The sequence below is a fragment of the Physella acuta genome, unplaced genomic scaffold, assembly GCF_028476545.2.
Source record: "Physella acuta isolate Inbredline_101_S28 unplaced genomic scaffold, ASM2847654v3 ptg000032l, whole genome shotgun sequence".
NCBI classification, from domain to species: Eukaryota; Metazoa; Mollusca; class Gastropoda; family Physidae; genus Physella; species Physella acuta.
Genome location: NW_026731552.1, coordinates 190,238 through 209,416, shown reverse-complemented (window position 1 = coordinate 209,416; position 19,179 = coordinate 190,238). Strand labels below are relative to the sequence as shown.

At 40.7% G+C, this 19,179-nt stretch overlaps 1 protein-coding gene across 13 annotated transcripts in view; it reads left to right on the top strand.

The window, feature by feature from the left end:
- Positions 1-19,179, top strand: part of LOC131941926 (mechanosensory protein 2) — a 65,588-nt gene that overhangs the window by 43,485 nt on the left and 2,924 nt on the right. For 11 of the 13 annotated variants that reach the window (XM_059301570.1, XM_059301624.1, XM_059301563.1 and 8 more), the window contains 5 exons: positions 9,549-9,664; positions 10,463-10,535; positions 12,786-12,868; positions 13,591-13,794; positions 16,520-16,575. In XM_059301570.1, coding sequence (XP_059157553.1) covers positions 9,549-9,664; positions 10,463-10,535; positions 12,786-12,868; positions 13,591-13,794; positions 16,520-16,575 — 532 coding nt within the window. Of the gene's footprint in view, positions 1-5,252; positions 5,325-5,448; positions 5,553-7,888; positions 8,170-9,548; positions 9,665-10,462; positions 10,536-12,785; positions 12,869-13,590; positions 13,795-16,519; positions 16,576-19,179 lie in introns of those variants that run through there. The other 2 variants (XM_059301553.1, XM_059301543.1) reach the window with 2 other exon arrangements.

Below are 19,179 nucleotides of genomic sequence, written 5' to 3'. Positions count from 1 at the left end.
CCCTTGGGTCGTTTAAGTGCATACACGGTGACAATTACCTCACCTCGCTTTGTGTTTTTTTTTTAAAACGTTTCATTTTCACACCTTGGCAGTTTTTAAAACGTCAATACGTTTGTTTGCGGTTGCCTGGCAACGCGAGTGCAGCTCAAGATGGCGGTGTTTTGTTGTGTCAAACTGTGAAGTATTGGGTTGGAGATTATTTATTGCCCGGGGGAAGGACATAGATCGTATAAGTATGTTTGTATGGAAGAAGTAAAGGCGTTAACATTTCCCACAATCCACACCGCTTACTCACACCCACACCGAACCCTTAAACCGACTCCCACACACCCACTCCGACCCCACACACCGGCCCCACTCACCGACCACCACACACCCACACCGACTCCCACACACCCACACCGACTCCCACACACCCACACCGACCACCACACACCCACACTGACCCCCACACATCCACACACCCACACCGACCCTCACACCGACACCCACACATCCACACATATCCACACCACCCCAAAAACGACCCCTACACATCCACACCGCCCCCCCATACATCCACACATATCCACACCGACTCCCCCACACACACCGACCCCCACATATCCACACCGACCCCCACACATCCACACCCACCATGCTGATGTTTATCACCACTTCCTGTCCTGGCAGTGACGACTCCACTCAAAGATTATTTTCTGTACACAAAGGTGACAGGTAAATAATTAAATGCACTGTAATTAACGTGCACACCTAGTACCGTGGTATCGCTTTTGTTAGTTCTCAGGTTGCCGGCTAGGAGTGTCACAGTTACATTGTCTTTGTTGAGTATGGACACGCCAACTCGGTCATATCTTGATCTTAACCCTAGCCTAACTCTGGCGATATTCTTATCTCAACCCTAACCTAACTCTGGCGATATTATTATCTCAACCCTAGCCTAACTCTGGCGATATTATTATCTCAACCCTAGCCTAACTCTGGCGATATTCTTATCTCAACCCTAGCCTAACTCTGGCGATATTATTATCTCAACCCTAGCCTAACTCTGGCCATATCCTAATCTTAACCCTAGCCTAACTCTGGCCATATCCTAATCTTAACCCTAGCCTAACTCTGGCCATATCCTAATCTTAACCCTAGCCTAACTCTCGCCATATCCTAATCTTAACCCTAGCCTAACTCTGGGCATATCTTAATCTTAACCCTAGCCTAACTCTAGCCATATCTTAATCTTAACCCTAGCCTAACTCTGGCCATATCCTAATTTTAACACTAGCCTAACTCTGGCCATATTCTTATATCAACCCTAGCCTAACTCTGGCTATATCCTAATCTAGCCTTAACCCTCACCTTAAACCTAATTCTACTCTTATTTCTGTCACTAATCCTAGCCCTAATCACCACGCCAACATATGAACAAAATCTCGATTTGACGTTCTATTGTCCTGATATTAGAGATATAAAGCCGTTTGTCGTAATACACATTCCAATGTATTTCAAGTGTATCTTTACATTTTCTTAAAGCCAGGCTTCGCACAAACAAACCCAGAGATTACAAACACCATCACGCGAACAAAATACACGCTCGCTACTAAACACTATTACAGCAAAAAAAAAAAAACGTAACTTTATAAAAGCAGTATGTAAACAGATAAACAGAGGCGTAACCCAATCTATAGCCACCACCAAGTCCTCAGTGAAAACAAATTAACATTGATCCAAGCAGGGGGATAACTTTTTGGTTACATCCCTTGAATTCTATTCTCCCGTCGTAGTTTTTTTGTATTCTCGCTTCTAAAAATATGACAGTTTTCATTACTGTAGGATATCTTTTGTTTTAAACACCGTACCGCCAGCCTAGTTCTTAATGCAGGCGATGTATTTGATTATGTCGGCTCCGATTTTTTGAATGTATCGCTATGACGTACTTGTATTCCGTGAACTTGGCTTTGAATCGGGGGATTGCTTAGTATTGAACTAAAATGCGCTGTAATGCAAGAATCGATTTTGTGTGTGTGTAATTATAGCTACAGCAACCTGTTTGAGAATCAGTCTAAATATAGCCAGGCCACCATGATAGGAGTTTCACGAAACCTTTTTTCACTGGTGGCGCCGTGACGTGTGCCCTACCTTGTTTTTAAATCCTGTTCCTGTTTGCCTATACATGTTCCTGTTTCCCTGTACATGTTCCCGTTTTCCTATACATGTTCCTGTTTTCCTATACATGTTCCTGTTTCCCTGTACATGTTCCCGTTTTCCTGTACATGTTCCCGTTTTCCTGTACATGTTCCCGTTTTCCTGTACATGTTACCGTTTTCCTGTACATGTTCCCGTTTTCCTGTACATGTTCCCGTTTTCCTGTACATGTTCCCGTTTTCCTGTACATGTTACCGTTTTCCTGTACATGTTTCCGTTTTCCTGTACATGTTCCCGTTTTCCTGTACATGTTCCCGTTTCCCTGTACATGTTCCCGTTTTCCTGTTAATGTTCCCGTTTTCCTGTACATGTTCCCGTTTTCCTGTACATGTTCCCGTTTTCCTGTACATGTTCCAGTTTTCCTGTACATGTTCCCGTTTTCCTGTACATGTTCCCGTTTTCCTGTACATGTTCCCGTTTCCCTGTACATGTTCCCGCTTCCCTGTACATGTTCCCGTTTTCCTGTACATGTTCCCGTTTCCCTGTACATGTTTCCATTTTCTTATACATGTTATCGTTTTCCTATACATGTTGAGTTTTCCTATACATATTCCCGTTTTCCTGTACATGTTCCCGTTTTCCTATACATGTTACCGTTTTCCTATACATGTTTCCATTTTCTTATACATGTTATCGTTTTCCTATACATGTTGAGTTTTCCTATACATATTCCCGTTTTCCTGTACATGTTCCCGTTTTCCTATACATGTTACCGTTTTCCTATACATGTTTCCATTTTCCTATACATGTTTTTATACACGATCCTGTACAGTCATGTTTCTATATGTGTTTGCGAACATCCTTATTCATATACTGAAATGGGTTGTCTAAAAAATAAAAAATAATGTGATGATTTAAAAAAAAAAAGAATCTACGTCTGAAAAAAAGGAAACGGCTGTTTTTCTAAACATTTTTGTTGCTGGTCAACAAACAAAACCCGGTTTTTGTTTTTTAAAGTAATTATCCGGTGTTATAGTACACATGAAAGTGATGTCTCATTATACAAGCAACCAACACGCCATCTAGCCAGCGGGTGTTGAGGATATATCACAAGAACCGGCTCACAAAAATTGTGATATATCACAAGAACCGGCTCACAAAAACGTTTGAGCGGCCGTGCTATAAACTCCCCGAAGTTGTTCAAACAAAGATTTTATTTATTGTCCCTCTGTGAACCTCACCCCGACATAAATCAAACACAAAGTAGGGTCTGTGGGGTCAAGTGTTTCAGGTCAGGGGGGTCTGGTGGAACCCCTCAATATCTAGAGGTTATAGCTTGGTTTTCTTTCTCAAACTTAGCGATATGTTCAAACTTGTAAAGAGATGTGAACTACGACTGAAGTAGTGATTTGGGTTGGAAAAACAAATTAAAATCTCATTTTAGCTGCAGTTTTGCATTATAAATATAAAAAATGTATCGGTGGGGGGGGGGGGGGGTGCAAATTGAAAGTTTGAGGGGGGGGGGGGTGGAAATTGAAAGTTTGAGGTGGGAGGGGGGTGCACATTGAAACTTGAAAGGTTGTTCCCGAGGGGGGCGCCAAATTGAAAGTTTATCCCCGTGCGCCGGATGGTTCGCTACGCCTCTGCTTGTCTATAAGAGGATTTATCGGGTATTCTGTGGTATGTTTTTCCAGCCCCGTAGTTTTAAAAATAAACGGCAAAGCGATATGATGAGTTGGGGGGAGGGTTGAGGGTCAGCTAGTGGACAAAGGAATACAGGATAACCAGACCCCTACTGAAATATTTGGGGTTTATTGATCTTTAGATTTAGTGAATGATGTTAAATAGATGGTAGCCCGTATTTTAACACAACTGTGCCGGCATTCATTTCACCACTGCAGCCCATCCCCTCTCTAGCACCCATCAGCTGTGTGGAGGGTGATCCTTGTAAACCTGCAGTCCAGGCCTGGATTTGTAAAAAATAATTCATATCAGTTGAACTATGTTGCTGAAGCTTGTTAGTTTATGCATATGTCATGGGTTTTTTTTTTTGGTGTCCTTTTAAAAACCTACCTGGCTATATTTACTAGTGCAAATACTTGAACCGTTGGCCGTTAGAGATATCATGCTTAAGGGTTGGGATTGGGGGTGGGGGGGGGGTGTTCTAACTTGTGACTGATTTACGTCATGTTTTGAAACGTGACGTAGTGTACATTTTGTGTTGCTTTGTAATTAAAATGTTAATTTCTTTAGATATACGGCTCACGAGCAGGTTGGGAGGAGGGGGGGGGGGGGTGTCTTCTAACTTGTGACTGATTTACGTCATGTTTTGAAACGTGACGTAGTGTACATTTTGTGTTGCTTTGTGATTAAAATGTTAATTTCTTTAGATATACGACTCACGAGCAGGTGTCTGTGTGGTTGCTGTGGCAAGTGATTTTATTTTGGGAAGGTTGGTGCCATTCAGGTGAAAGGGAAAAATCTGCCATAATAGCATGACGTCATTAATTGACGAGTCTTAACCAGGAACCACCGCACCAATACTAAACCAACTGTATTTCGTAATTCTGGCAAACCGTCTTTTTTTTTTAAATTATTCGCAAAAAACTAATCTAAAAACTTCGGTCTAGATTACCAATTGATGTCATCGGGACATCGATCTCTGACGGTAATGAATAACTCGGGGGAATGGGTGATCGATTTTTGTTTAATCAGTATCGAAGTTTCAATGGTATTGATGGTATTGGCCAATGCCTGGACTTTGAGTAGGGCTGCTATTAGGTTCAGCTAACTACATGGTGTTGGTGTTGTCTAGGGTTACCTTGTATACAAACCTTGCTTCATGACGTACGCCGTGCTTTATATACATACAGGATATATATATATATATATATATATATATATATATATATATATATATATATATATATATATATATATATATATATATATATATATATATATATATATAATGACCTACATGTATGTCTATTTATAATATATTGCCACATAGTTGTCCCAATTGACACACAGCCATTGATATGGACCATATATCAATTGATGTGGGCCACATATCATGTGCGTATAAATTCACTTCTTTAGCCCACAAAGCTACAGAAGGTTCAGTCGACCCCCTTCTATACTTTTGGTTTATCTCTCCGTGTGAGAAAGAAAAGAAAACGAAGGTGGTTATTAATTCTCTCCCTTTGACCGTCTTGACTTGATAAGGTCCCTTGGACTCCTCTTCCCGTCGTCTGCTGTGGAAGTCTGCCTGCTGCATTGGCTGACGTATTGATTGGCTTTCTTTTATCGGCAGTTCAATACATTTACTACGATCTCCACCAACGGTTTCTGCTGTCGTTTTCAGTGTAGACCATGGGCCGGTGGTGTTGGACTTGTGTTACGTAATTCTGGTCAGCGGGAACGTTTTGTTGTGTTTACGCGGGTGATGCGCGTGTCGTGTGTGCAGAATTCACGAGCTGGCGAGTAACCTAGATTTGTATTTTCATCGATTGTGTCCTCGCTTTGCTGGTTACACGGCCTGTGTCGTGAAGTACTCACCTTCAACACGTTGGTGTGTCTTCACTAAATGTGTCGCAGGGGTAGTTTGTTTAGTAAATACAAGTACCGTGTTAGGGTAATGTGTTAATCTGCACCACCTAATTGATACTGTGTCAGTCTAGGGGCGGTAACTTGCGCTGGCTAGTGCTCGTTAAACTTCGCCATCATGACCTGACATGGCGCCCGTGTCAAGAGCGTGTTGTCTGCAGTGGTAAGTGACCGCTGGTCAGCTGGGTGCTCGTTAAACTTCGCCATCATGACCTGACATGGCGCCCGTGTCAAGAGCATGTTGTCTGCAGTGGTAAGTGACCGCTGGTCAGCTGGGTGCTCGTTAAACTTCGCCATCATGACCTGACATGGCGCCCGTGTCAAGAGCGTGTTGTCTTCAGTGGTCAGTGACCGCTGGTCAGCTGGGTGCTCGTTAAACTTCGCCATCATGACCTGACATGGCGCCCGTGTCAAGAGCGTGTTGTCTTCAGTGGTCAGTGACCGCTGGTCAGCTGGGTGCTCGTTAAACTTCGCCATCATGACCTGACATGGCGCCCGTGTCAAGAGCGTGTTGTCTGCAGTGGTCAGTGACCGCTGGTCAGCTGGGTGCTCGTTAAACTACGCCATCATGACCCGACATGGCGCCCGTGTCATGAGCGTGTTGTCTGCAGTGGTCAGTGACCGCTGGTCAGCTGGATGCTCGTCTTGTGAAGTCCCATGAACTCCAGGTTTTAATTCACTGTCTGGAGGTACTAGCACGGCTACATTGGTGCCAACGTGTTGAAGAAAAGTTTGTTAAAATAAATCGCGTCTAGATCTAAAGTTAATACCTCTTAGAGCTACGCTTTAGTGCAAATTTCTGTTCTTGACAGGAGATAATCTTTTTTTTTTTTTAAATTTTCTCTAAGATCAGCAATGTTTGCGTTAAGGTCAAACATAAAGCTGTTACCTAGGGTTTAATTTTTCTCAACAAAAGGAAAATCCGAGCGTCTATTTTTGTCGTGTTTACAACGTGGTGTTGTGGGTTTAGGTGGGGTCGTGTGACTTTACTTGATTCAATAATGTATGAATTTGTTATACACATACCGCTGAATATTGGGGGTGTGGGTGGGGGGATTGAGCAGGCCTTTTAAAAATTGATTTACCGTGTGTTAAATATTAATGATGGGGGGGGGGGGGAGAGATAATTGAACAGGCCTTTTAAAAATTGATTTACCTTGTGTTAAATATTAATGATGGGGGGGGGGGATTGAACAGGCCATTTTAAAAATTGATTTACCTTATGTTTAAAAAAATGCGTTGGGGGGGGGGGTCGTTTAGGCCTATTATTTCACTTTTCACTAGATTACATTGACAACGTTTAGTTTTTTTTAATAAAGTTAAGTTAGTAAACGTGCGTAAATGTGTGTGATTTTTTAGTTTAAAGTGTTAAGCTTAGTCTGTTGGATATTGATGTTAAAAGATCAGATCACTTAATTAAAAGAACTGAAGTAGTTGAAATGGTTAAGTTTAGTTTAGTGAGAATTATGGTTTGATAGAGTTTAATTTTGAGAAGCTTTGACTTTAAGTTTAGGGCTAAAACTCCAAAATTCCTGCTCCTTAATTCCAAAAATCTTATGTTAAAATTTCGAAGTTTTAATTTGTGAACATTTAAATCTCTAGGCATTTTAAACATTGTTTAAAATCGCGATATTTTGGTGTGTTCTTGTCATTGGCCATTTCATGTTAGAGTAGTTTGAGGGCTCCACGATCTGATAAGTAGACCCAAGTTCTGTTAGTCCGCTGCTATGCTACCCGATCATTCATCATTAACCTTTTAACAGCTGGCTTTGACTAACGTAGTCCTGCCGCATATAGGATATAGTGGGACATTCTGTTGTGAGAGTTGCCTAGCTCTTCATGTGATAGTGGGACATTCTGTTGTGAGAGTTGCATAGCTCCCGATGTGATAGTGGGACATTCTGTTGTGAGAGTTGCATAGCTCCCGATGTGATAGTGGGACATTCTGTTGTAAGAGTTTCAACACGCTCCTTGTGATTTTTTAAACAGTGGTTTGTGACGTGGTGTGTTGATAGTTTCACAAGCACACTAATAAGGCGAGGCTTGCTGTGTTTTTCTTAGTCTGTGCTTTATTTTATTTTACCTTTTATTGTGCTAATCTGTGTACTTGAGTTGTTGAGGGTTATATTTTTTACAACAGTGAATTGATACCGGATCATCGCGAGTGTTGTGGCTTTAATATCTGAGGCGGTGTAAACAAAACTAACTTAACAGTGTCGGGTCTGTGGTTACTACTGTTAATTAGTGAGCAGGATACGGTTAATTAGTGACTTTGCCGCGGCTAATTAGTGACCTGGCAAGAGTTAATTAGTGTCCAACAAAGACTGATGATGTCGGACGTGGAGGAACAACAAGAGTTCACGCGGCCTGGTTCTGGGAATAAGGTCAAACCCATGGACGCTCACTTAAACAATGCCAAAGGTCGGTTACCATAGCAACCCCGTGGTCATTGCATATACTCATTCGTTTCTTTTTTTAGGAGAATACGTTTTCAAGATTCGCATTTTGACATTATTTTTTTATCTATAGTTTTTTTTTTCAAGTTTATCTATCTGTAATTTATTTTAAACTATGCATTTTTAAAATTCAGATATTGTCAGTTAAAAAAAAAACAACACATTTTGCCAATTTTCTAAACTATACGTGAGTTCACTTCCCTTTCATCCTTTTCTTATTTGAAAAGGTATTTTTTTAATTTTTTCTGCCTTACCATTTGTTTCACTGATTCTTTATTTTTACTTGATACATTGAATACTTTCAAGACAGCCATTGCTTATATGACTTGATCCTGGCCGTTAGATTATTCTAGCACTAACACGAACCAGATGAAAAGGTACTCCGTGTTCAGCTACTGATCTGATCAACTTGAGTAGCATTTGTGTCACCCAGCAACAGTTTAACATTAAATTTCGAAGCTAAACCCTAATAATCAAACTTAAACATGTAACTCGCCTTCCAGTATTATTCACTATTTAAAGTTTAACTATTCCCTAAAGGTTAACCTAAAGCTGCACTCACCACTTAAAACACATTTACCAAAGTCTAACCCACTGAACCATGTTAAACCATCAACCAAAGTCTAACCCACTGAACCATGTTAAACCATCAACCAAAGTCTAACCCACTGAACCATGTTAAACCATCAACCAAAGTCTAACCCACTGAACCGTGTTAAACCATCAACCAAAGTCTAACCCACTGACCCATGTTAAACCATCAACCAAAGTCTAACCCACTGAACCATGTTAAACCATCAACCAAAGTCTAAACCACTGAACCGTGTTAAACCATCAACCAAAGTCTAACCCACTGAACCGTGTTAAACCATCAACCAAAGTCTAACCCACTGAACCATGTTAAACCATCAACCAAAGTCTAACCCACTGAACCATGTTAAACCATCAACTAAAGTCTAACCCACTGAACCGTGTTAAACCATCAACCATAGTCTAACCCACTAAACCGTGTTGAACCATCCACCATAGTCTAACTATTGACCAAAGTTTAACCACTGACCACTGATTTAAGTTTAACTATTGACCAAAGTTTAACCACTGACCACTGATTTAAGTTTAACTATTGACCAAAGTTTAACCACTGACCACTGATTTAAGTTTAACTATTGACCAAAGTTTAACCACTGACCTCTGATTTAAGTTTAACTATTGACCAAAGTTTAACCACTGACCTCTGATTTAAGTTTAACTATTGACCAAAGTTTAACCACTGACCACTGATTTAAGTTTAACTATTGACCAAAGTCTAACACTGAACTGACCAGCCTACCTTATCTTCCACAGACAATGACAATGAAGTGTCCAATACAGGCATTGGCTGCTGTGGCTACATCCTTTGGGCCCTGTCCTTGCTGATGATCATTTGTACCTTCCCATTCTCTCTGTGCCTGTGTATCAAGGTAAGGTGATCATTTGTACCTTCCCATTCTCTCTGTGCCTGTGTATCAAGGTAAGCTGATCATTTGTACCTTCCCATTCTCTCTGTGCCTGTGTATCAAGGTAAGCTGACCATTTGTACCTTCCCATTCTCTCTGTGCCTGTGTATCAAGGTAAGCTGACCATTTGTACCTTCCCATTCTCTCTGTGCCTGTGTATCAAGGTAAGCCGACCATTTAGACCTTCTCTTGTCAAACTTTTAAATTCATTTGACTTATTTTTATACTTTTAGTTCAAGTTGATGGAGGCAATATTTTATTTTTTCATTTTAAAAAAGGGAACCATAGCACTTTGCCCGATTTTAGGGTTCGTCCAAGGTTTCAAGATTTGTTTTGGTATTATTGTTTACAAAAGAAGACAATTTTCTTTGAATGGTTTAGCAGGAGAGTTTCTGGGACATATTTCATATTTGTTTTTACTGTTTCCCCCAAGCTATTTTAGAACTGAGTGATCTGTTAACAGCAGTCATTTAGATACTTTAATTTTAAACAAGCAACCAGCCCACACTTTATGCTACTGTAGAACTTAATGCATTTACCATATGGCCTGCCTGGGTGGGAGGCTAAAACATTAGATCTAAGGGTACACACAACCATTCCAGAGTCTGTTGGATATAGACTCTCTCTCTCTCTTTCTCTCTCTCTCTCTGGGGCACTTTTTAAAGAAAATCAAATCATACCTGTCTTACAATTATTTCTTAATACTTAAGTTCAAGTTTTTGTTTCCATCATTTACCTCCCCCCCCCCCCCTATCATTACAGGTTGTGCAGGAGTATGAGCGTGCAGTTATTTTTAGACTGGGTCGTCTTGTCTCTGGTGGTGCTAAGGGCCCAGGTAAGTTTTAAACATTCCTGGTAGTTAAGTCGTTGGCAGGTGGGAAAAGGAGGTAGAATTTGAGAGGAAAATGGGGCTAATGAGGCCAGATGGAGAGGTTGATTTAATAACAAGATGATTCACCACACCTGGTGGTCTTAGGGGATAACCTGGAGTCTAGGAATGTGGCATTGTGTTATCTCCCTTTAGCTCCTCCAGTGTCTGGTGTTGTCTCCCTTTAGCTCCTCCAGTGTCTGGTGTTATCTCCCTTTAGCTCCTCCAGTGTCTGGTGTTATCTCCCTTTAGCTCCTCCAGTGTCTGGTGTTATCTCCCTTTAGCTCCTCCAGTGTCTGGTGTTGTCTCCCTTTAGCTCCTCCAGTGTCTGGTGTTGTCTCCCTTTAGCTCCTCCAGTGTCTGGTGTTATCTCCCTTTAGCTCCTCCAGTGTCTGGTGTTGTCTCCCTTTAGCTCCTCCAGTGTCTGGTGTTGTCTCCCTTTAGCTCCTCCAGTGTCTGGTGTTGTCTCCCTTTAGCTCCTCCAGTGTCTGGTGTTGTCTCCCTTTAGCTCCTCCAGTGTCTGGTGTTATCTCCCTTTAGCTCCTCCAGTGTCTGGTGTTATCTCCCTTTAGCTCCTCCAGTGTCTGGTGTTGTCTCCCTTTAGCTCCTCCAGTGTCTGGTGTTGTCTCCCTTTAGCTCCTCCAGTGTCTGGTGTTGTCTCCCTTTAGCTCCTCCAGTGTCTGGTGTTGTCTCCCTTTAGCTCCTCCAGTGTCTGGTATTGTCTCCCTTTAGCTCCTCCAGTGTCTGGTGTTGTCTCCCTTTAGCTCCTCCAGTATCTGGTGTTGTCTCCCTTTAGCTCCTCCAGTGTCTGGTTTTGTCTCCCTTTAGCTCCTACATTGTCTGGTTTCCATGATCACCAGAGGGGAAGTTGTGATGTCATGGGATTTAATAAAACAAGGCCCAGCGATTATTTTAACTACACCCAGTGTTTCTTCCAGACTTTTATCTTCCGTGGGGGGGGGGGGGGGGCACTACTTGATATTTTTTTTTGGGGGGGGGGGGGCGCGGTCAACATTCTCTGGGGGGACACACAACATTGGTAAAAGTATGTTTACTATATAAATTTCATTTCGTTCAGGGAGGGGGGGGGGTGGACTTTCTTCTGCTGAATAGATGCCTTTACTTCAGGGCTAGACAGAGCGCAAAGTTTGTGCTATAGACAATACATGTGAGATATTTACAATGGGGCATCTTGATATAACTGGTTGTTCTGGAACTTGTACCAGTAATTGGTTGTTCTGGAACTTGTACCAGTAATTGGTTGTTCTGGAACTTGCACCAGTAATTGGTTGTTCTGGAACTTGTACCAGTAATTGGTTGTTCTGGAACTTGCACCAGTAATTGGTTGTTCTGGAACTAGTATCACTAATTGGTTGTTCTGGAACTTGTACCAGTAATTGGTCGTTCTCAAACTTGTACCAGTAATTGGTTGTTCTGGAACTTGTATCACTAATTGGTTGTTCTGGAACTAGTATCACTAATTGGTTGTTCTGGAACTTGTACCAGTAATTGGTTGTTCTGGAACTTGTACCAGTAATTGGGTGTTGAGCAACATAAAAATGTAACTTGTTTAGGAAAACCCCATACTCCACACACCCAATCAGTGGAATGTTTATTGGGCTTTTAACCTTTTACTCCAGTCTCCAATTAGTAAGGGGAGACAATGAGTGCAGCTTAGTGACAGAGAATAACAGAAAAACATTAGGTAATGCTTTATGTGTACAGGGAGGGATAACTCTGATAAAAGGGGGATAATTACATAGAAACAGATGCTAGGGCCTAAGCAATTAATTGATTTTTTGTTTGTGTGCTAATGTGTATGAAGTATTGTGATCTGATTTAGCCTGTAAATACTTTACCAGTTTTAGCTTAACCTTTAACTAGTTTAACCTTTTGTAAATACACTGTGGTTAACTCTCAAGGAAAAAATTACTGACTCTGCTAACTCTATTGGGTGATCTAAATCAATCATGAAACGTTATTTTAGTTTTTTGAGTTAGCAGACTTTAACTAACTTTAATTATGACACTGATAGTGAAACATTCACATTATGTAACTATGAGGCTGATAAAACAACCAATCACATTATGTAACTATGAGACTGATAGTGAAACAATCACATTATGTAGATATGAGACTGATAAAACAACCAATCACATTATGTAACTATGAGACTGATGTAACAGTGAAACAATCACTGAATATTCTTGTGCCTAGGTCTGTTTTTCATCATTCCCTGCATGGACTCCTACACTAAAGTTGACCTCAGGACTGTGTCCTTTGATGTCCCACCACAGGAGGTGAGAACTTTTTTAACTTTCTCAAATCACTCTAGTAGGATGATGTGGTCTATCACTAAAACCTATGGGGGGTCTGCGTGATCGAGTCGGTAAAGCTCATGGTTGCTAGACAGAAAAGTCTCGAGTTCGAACCCTTGGGCAGATGAGGCTCGTTAGCTGAGGACAGCCACTCTTCTAGGAGAGACAACTCCAAAATCAAACAACTGCTGCCTTGTAGTTTGTTTTTGGTTGGACATAGGCTATGAAAGCAAATCCAAAAAGAAAAGCAGGCTGAAATCGGAGTCAATCGCCTCAATGGCACATAACCAGTTGACACATAATCCTTAATTGTGATGGAAGCATGGTTGAGTCGGCAAAGCTCATGGTTGATAAATAAAAAAAATGTCTTGAGTTCAAACCCTCTGGCAGATAAGGTTCGATCCCTCCCAACACTAAAAATTAAGAACGAAGAAGAAGAAGAAGACTAAAACCTACACTTGCTAACCCACTAATCACTAGTTCAGTACCCTGGCTTAAATAGAAAATTTTGTTTTTTACTTAAAGTAATAATTGTGAAAAATTTGAATACTGTTTTTACCTTGAATCTCAGGATAAAATTTGTCTTGTGTTTAAAGTTGTAGGTGTTGAAGATAAAATTTGTGTTTACTGTTGTAGGTGTTGAAGATAAAATTTGTGTTTACTGTTGTAGGTGTTGAAGATAAAATTTGTGTTTACTGTTGTAGGTGTTGACCAGAGACTCAGTGACCGTTGCCGTGGACGCTGTTGTGTACTACCGCGTCAAAAACGCCACCATGTCCATCACCAACGTGGAAGACGCCAACAGATCCACGCGTCTGCTGGCCGCCACCACCCTGAGGAACGTTCTGGGCACCAAGAACCTGAGTGAGATCCTGTCAGACCGAGAGAACATCAGCCACCTTATGCAGGTGTGTGTCTGTCTGTCTGTCTGTCAGCAGTTGGTGTAGGCTTGGCTGTGTCATGACAGGTGTCTGGCTGTCAGTTTAGTCCTTTAGTGTTTGTCTCAGTGTGGACCTGAGGACTAGAGCACTGCTTACCACTCTCTCACACCCCTTAACATCACTCATGTATTGTTCAAGCAAATACCAGGAGCTCCCATTCATTTGACTGCAAATTGAAACCATCTATTTGTTTAATCAGATCAAAAAATTTTAAACTAAATTAGGGAAAATTTTAGTTCAAGCTAGTTTATTGAAAACATTCTGATTTTATTGAATATAAAAAACTGATGTCATATCCTCAATGTTTTAATGTTCTCTACAGAACATATATTCATATTTACCTACACATTTTTAGATAAAAAATCATAAGATATTATATAGCTACCCAAAAGCCATTTCATCTTTATTGCACAGTTTATGTTTTTGAAAATTAATTTATTAAGATTTTAATTGGTTATATCACATACTTCTATGCCCTAGTGAGTGAAGTACCATGCATAAGCCATGAAAATAAAAAAGTTGGTTTCTATTTGTGGTGAAGAGAATTGGATGGTAATTTCTGTTGTTTTCAACATTTTAGTTTGTTTTGCATTTTGTGTCAACCTCTGACAAATTTTTTCAGCTTTTAGATTCTTTTTCAAATCTCTTAAATGACAAATTTCACTGCAAAACCCACACTTAAAATTTTCATTCTTTTTTTTCTTATTTTCTTTGCATTAAAGATCAAATTCTAAATTTCACTTTCAGATACTACAAAACAAAATATATTTTATTTGCTAAATATTTCTAAAATGGATGCTTTTCTGACAATATTCACAAAAGTTATCCTTTTGTTCTTTTTACTATCAGTCACTAAACCACTGTCAAATTTGAATAACCTCTGGCTGCTAGAGGAGATGAAATGTTTTTAAAAAGTAAATTTCCAGTTAATTTGAGTATTTGAATTTGTATGGTAGGCTAGACTACCATATTCCATAAAACTGTGTTTTTGAATTTGTATGGCAGGCTAAACTACCATATTCTATAAAACTGTGTTTTTGAATTTGTATGGCAGACTAGACTACCATATTCTATAAAACTGTGTATTTGAATTTGTATGGCACGCTAGATTGCCATATTCCATAAAACTGTGGTTTTCTTATCTCTCACCTTTGGTCTATCTTTTCCTGTCACTCGATTTCCCTCAGACGAATTTGGACGAGTGCACTGAGCCGTGGGGGATCCACGTGGAGAGGGTTGAGATGTAAGCCTGGCTTGACCTTTGAACCTGGTGTTGTCTCAGGCAACTCAGTTTCCTGTTAGTTGATGCATTGTGGGAATGTGTAGCATCTATTGTGTAGAGTGTAGGCTACATTCAATTTAGTCATATTTATGTTATTGTTATAAGAAACTAAAAGTAGATATGAAGCCAAACAATTTCCTGAAAAGTTTGAAAAAATAAATTAATTTTCTTGATCAGCAGATCTTGAAATATTAGTTCATAAAATAAAAAGATCTAGTACCCATTTATTATTTTAAAATAGTAGGCCTAATAGAAAGTAATATAATTGTTAAAATATATTTTTAAAATTCAGTTAATAAGAATTAACTAAAAGCATTTAAATTAACTTTTTGAGTATAAGGAATATTAATTTTTATTTTATTTTACATGTAATAAAAAAATCCTACTTGTTCCATTATAAAATGTGAAATTTATAAAGTATAAAGCAAGCACTCAAGTGAATTATCCATTAGTTTTTTTGCCTGCTGCAAGAATTTATGGCCTGTTGTAAATCGTGCATACTTTTTTTTACTCTTATATTATTGCATGATTTTTTTGTTTTGTTTTTTAATAACAAAAGAAGGTGCATCATTCTTTTAACCAAAAGGGGAATCTAGTTTAGTAAAATAAACTTTACAATTTTTATATGGAATAATCTAGACTTAACTCTTCTTAAAACAATGTCTATTTTTACAATTTTACATGTGATCAGGTCAGATACGTTTGATTGGTTGTCTATAAATAACTGAGATTATAACAGCATTTAGAACATAGGCTATATTCTTTTGAATAAAATTATAGTCATTTGATTGGTTCTCTATAAATAACTGAGATAATAACAACATTTAGAACATTGGCTATAATTTTTTGAATAAAATTGTTATTTGATTGATCCTAATTAGAACAGATTTTAGAAATCTTAGAGCTTATTTTCTTTGTAACAAAAGGAAATTTATCTCATTTATGCTGGCTTAGTTAAACATGTATCCAATTTTTTATCAATAAGATTGTGTGATAGAATTTTTAAGTAAAAATTATAACAAAAGTCTTCAAAGTTACAGAACTACAAAATTAATTTTTTAGACCTTAGAAATATTAACAAAAATAATTTGTGGTATTTTTTTTTTATATATATTAATAGCGTCTGTTTTATATAACAAACTGCCTCTTGATTTGGGAAAAAATCCCATATTGATATCATGCTTCCATGGAAAGCTTACTTTAAATCTTTTAATTTTGTTTTATTTTACATCTCTTAAGCTCTTGAATATTGAAAAAGTTTTGTTTTATTGTACATCTCTTCAGCTCTTAATTATTCAAAAATTTTTGTTGTCTATGCCAAGTAGATATTATATATAACCACTAGCAAGCTAGCACCCCTATTAAAACCTCATTGATGACAATGCCTGCCTGTCTCTTCCCTATGTTCAGACATCATTGGACGAGGCCACTGATCCGTGGGGTGTGAAGGTTGAACGTGTGGAAGTGTAAGTATGCATTGTGCTCCTAGTACTCTGGGTCGTGTTTCCTAACAAGAACTATTTGTACTGCCATTGTTCAACTCTGCTCCACCACACCTCAATGCATTGTGATTGGTTAGCAGCAAATGTGTTTAGAAGTCCTACCCCAATCAAGTACTGAATCTTTAACTAGCATAAATTATAACTTCAACCCTTGATTTGTGATTTGATTTTAATGATATATAGATTGCTAAGTGGGATGGGGGGGGGTGACATTACTCAAACAAGCACTATGATAGTATCCCTAATAGCATCCTTATGTTTATTGTTGTTTACGTTATGGTAAAAGGTAGATATCTTTATGCACCCATCTCACCTCCATGTAACTTCCCCCCCCTCCCCCATTGTAGTTTAATGTAAGCATGGTTGGTGCATGGGCAATATTTACATGATGCATGCCAGGTTTTTATTTTTTTTTTTTACGTTAGTCGTGCATGCCAAATTGTCTTGTTAGTAAACTAATGTCAGTGAATGTTTTTTTTTAAAATAACTGACCCAGCAATCTGGTACTACTTAATGTAGGACTGGTCTAATGTCATGTAATGGAGTAGTGTCATGACCCAGATAGTCATGGTTGGTGTAGAGCCTGTGGGCTTGTTCAAGGTACTTTGTGGGCTTGTACAGGCACCCTGTGGGCTTGTACAGGCACCCTGTGGGCTTGTACAGGCACCCTGTGGGCTTGTACAGGCACCCTGTGGGCTTGTACAGGCACCCTGTGGGCTTGTATGGGCACACTGTGGGCTTGTACAGGCACCCTGTGGGCTTGTACAGGCACCCTGTGGGCTTGTATGGGCACCCTGTGGGCTTGTACAGGCACCCTGTGGGCTTGTATGGGCACAGTGTGGGCTTGTACAGGCACCCTGTGGGCTTGTACAGGCACCCTGTGGGCTTGTACAGGCACCCTGTGGGCTTGTACAGGCACCCTGTGGGCTTGTTCAAGGTACTTTGTGGGCTTGTACAGGCACCCTGTGGGCTTGTACAGGCACCCTGTGGGCTTGTACAGGCACCCTGTGGGCTTGTATGGGCACAGTGTGGGCTTGTACAGGCACCCTGTGGGCTTGTACAGGCACCCTGTGGGCTTGTACAGGCACCCTGTGGGCTTGTACAGGGTACTTTGTGGGCTTGTACAGGCACCCTGTGGGCTTGTTCAGGGTACTTATTGGGCTTGTACAGGGACCCTGTGGGCTTGTACTGGTACACTGTGGGCTTGTATGGGCACCCTGTGGGCTTGTACAGGCACCCTGTGGGCTTGTATGGGCACAGTGTGGGCTTGTACAGGCACCCTGTGGGCTTGTACAGGCACCCTGTGGGCTTGTACAGGCACCCTGTGGGCTTGTACAGGCACCCTGTGGGCTTGTTCAAGGTACTTTGTGGGCTTGTACAGGCACCCTGTGGGCTTGTACAGGCACCCTGTGGGCTTGTACAGGCACCCTGTGGGCTTGTATGGGCACAGTGTGGGCTTGTACAGGCACCCTGTGGGCTTGTACAGGCACCCTGTGGGCTTGTACAGGCACCCTGTGGGCTTGTACAGGGTACTTTGTGGGCTTGTACAGGCACCCTGTGGGCTTGTTCAGGGTACTTATTGGGCTTGTACAGGGACCCTGTGGGCTTGTACTGGTACACTGTGGGCTTGTACTGGTACACTGGGCTTGTACAGGGACCCTGTGGGCTTGTACTGGTACAATGTGGGCTTGTACTGGTACACTGTGGGCTTGTACAGGCACCCTGTGGGCTTGTACTGGTACAATGTGGGCTTGTACTGGTACACTGTGGGCTTGTACAGGCACCCTGTGGGCTTGTACAGGCACCCTGTGGGGTTGTACGGCCACACTGTGGGCTTGTACAGGCACCCTGTGGGCTTGTAAAAGCACCCTGTGGGGTTGTACGGGCACCCTATGGTTTTGTACGGGCGCCATGTGGGCTTGTACGGGCACCCTGTGGGCTTGTTCAAGGTACTTTGTGGGCTTGTATGGGCACAGTGTGGGCTTGTAGCACACAGAGGCACTCTGCAGGTTTAAACAAACACCCTAAGGCACACTTCCACCAACCTCCACCCACAATTCCACCCACACCTCAGCACTACTGTCCTCCTTCCACATTTGCCTCCACCCCCTCTAATTCAATTCTGACCATTTCCATAATCTCTCTCCTACCATAAGTCCCAGCTCTGATGAAAAAAAAAAGTCCAGTGAGAGCTGTTAAATTGTCCCAAATTGTCCTGGGATGCTAATCTTCTAGTGGACATTAGGTCTGTGGGGTGGGGTAGGGTGGGGTGGGGGAGGTATAGAGATTTCTAGCATCAAGTCCTAGTCTAAATAACCTTGGCTGTCTAGAATTTGTTAGACTCAGCATATTTTATTATATCATTTGCTTGGGTGTTTTAATAAGTTTAAATATTGTTAATCACTTTTGAAGAAATTAATACATGATTGCCTAATTTAAAAAAGGACATTAATATTTTGTTTTCCTGATGCTGTAACGCAGTTAGTTTACTGTACATAATGATAATGTCCTAAATAGAAACTGCTCCCAGTAACTATTGTCTTACTAAGAAACTTTTGTCAATAACTC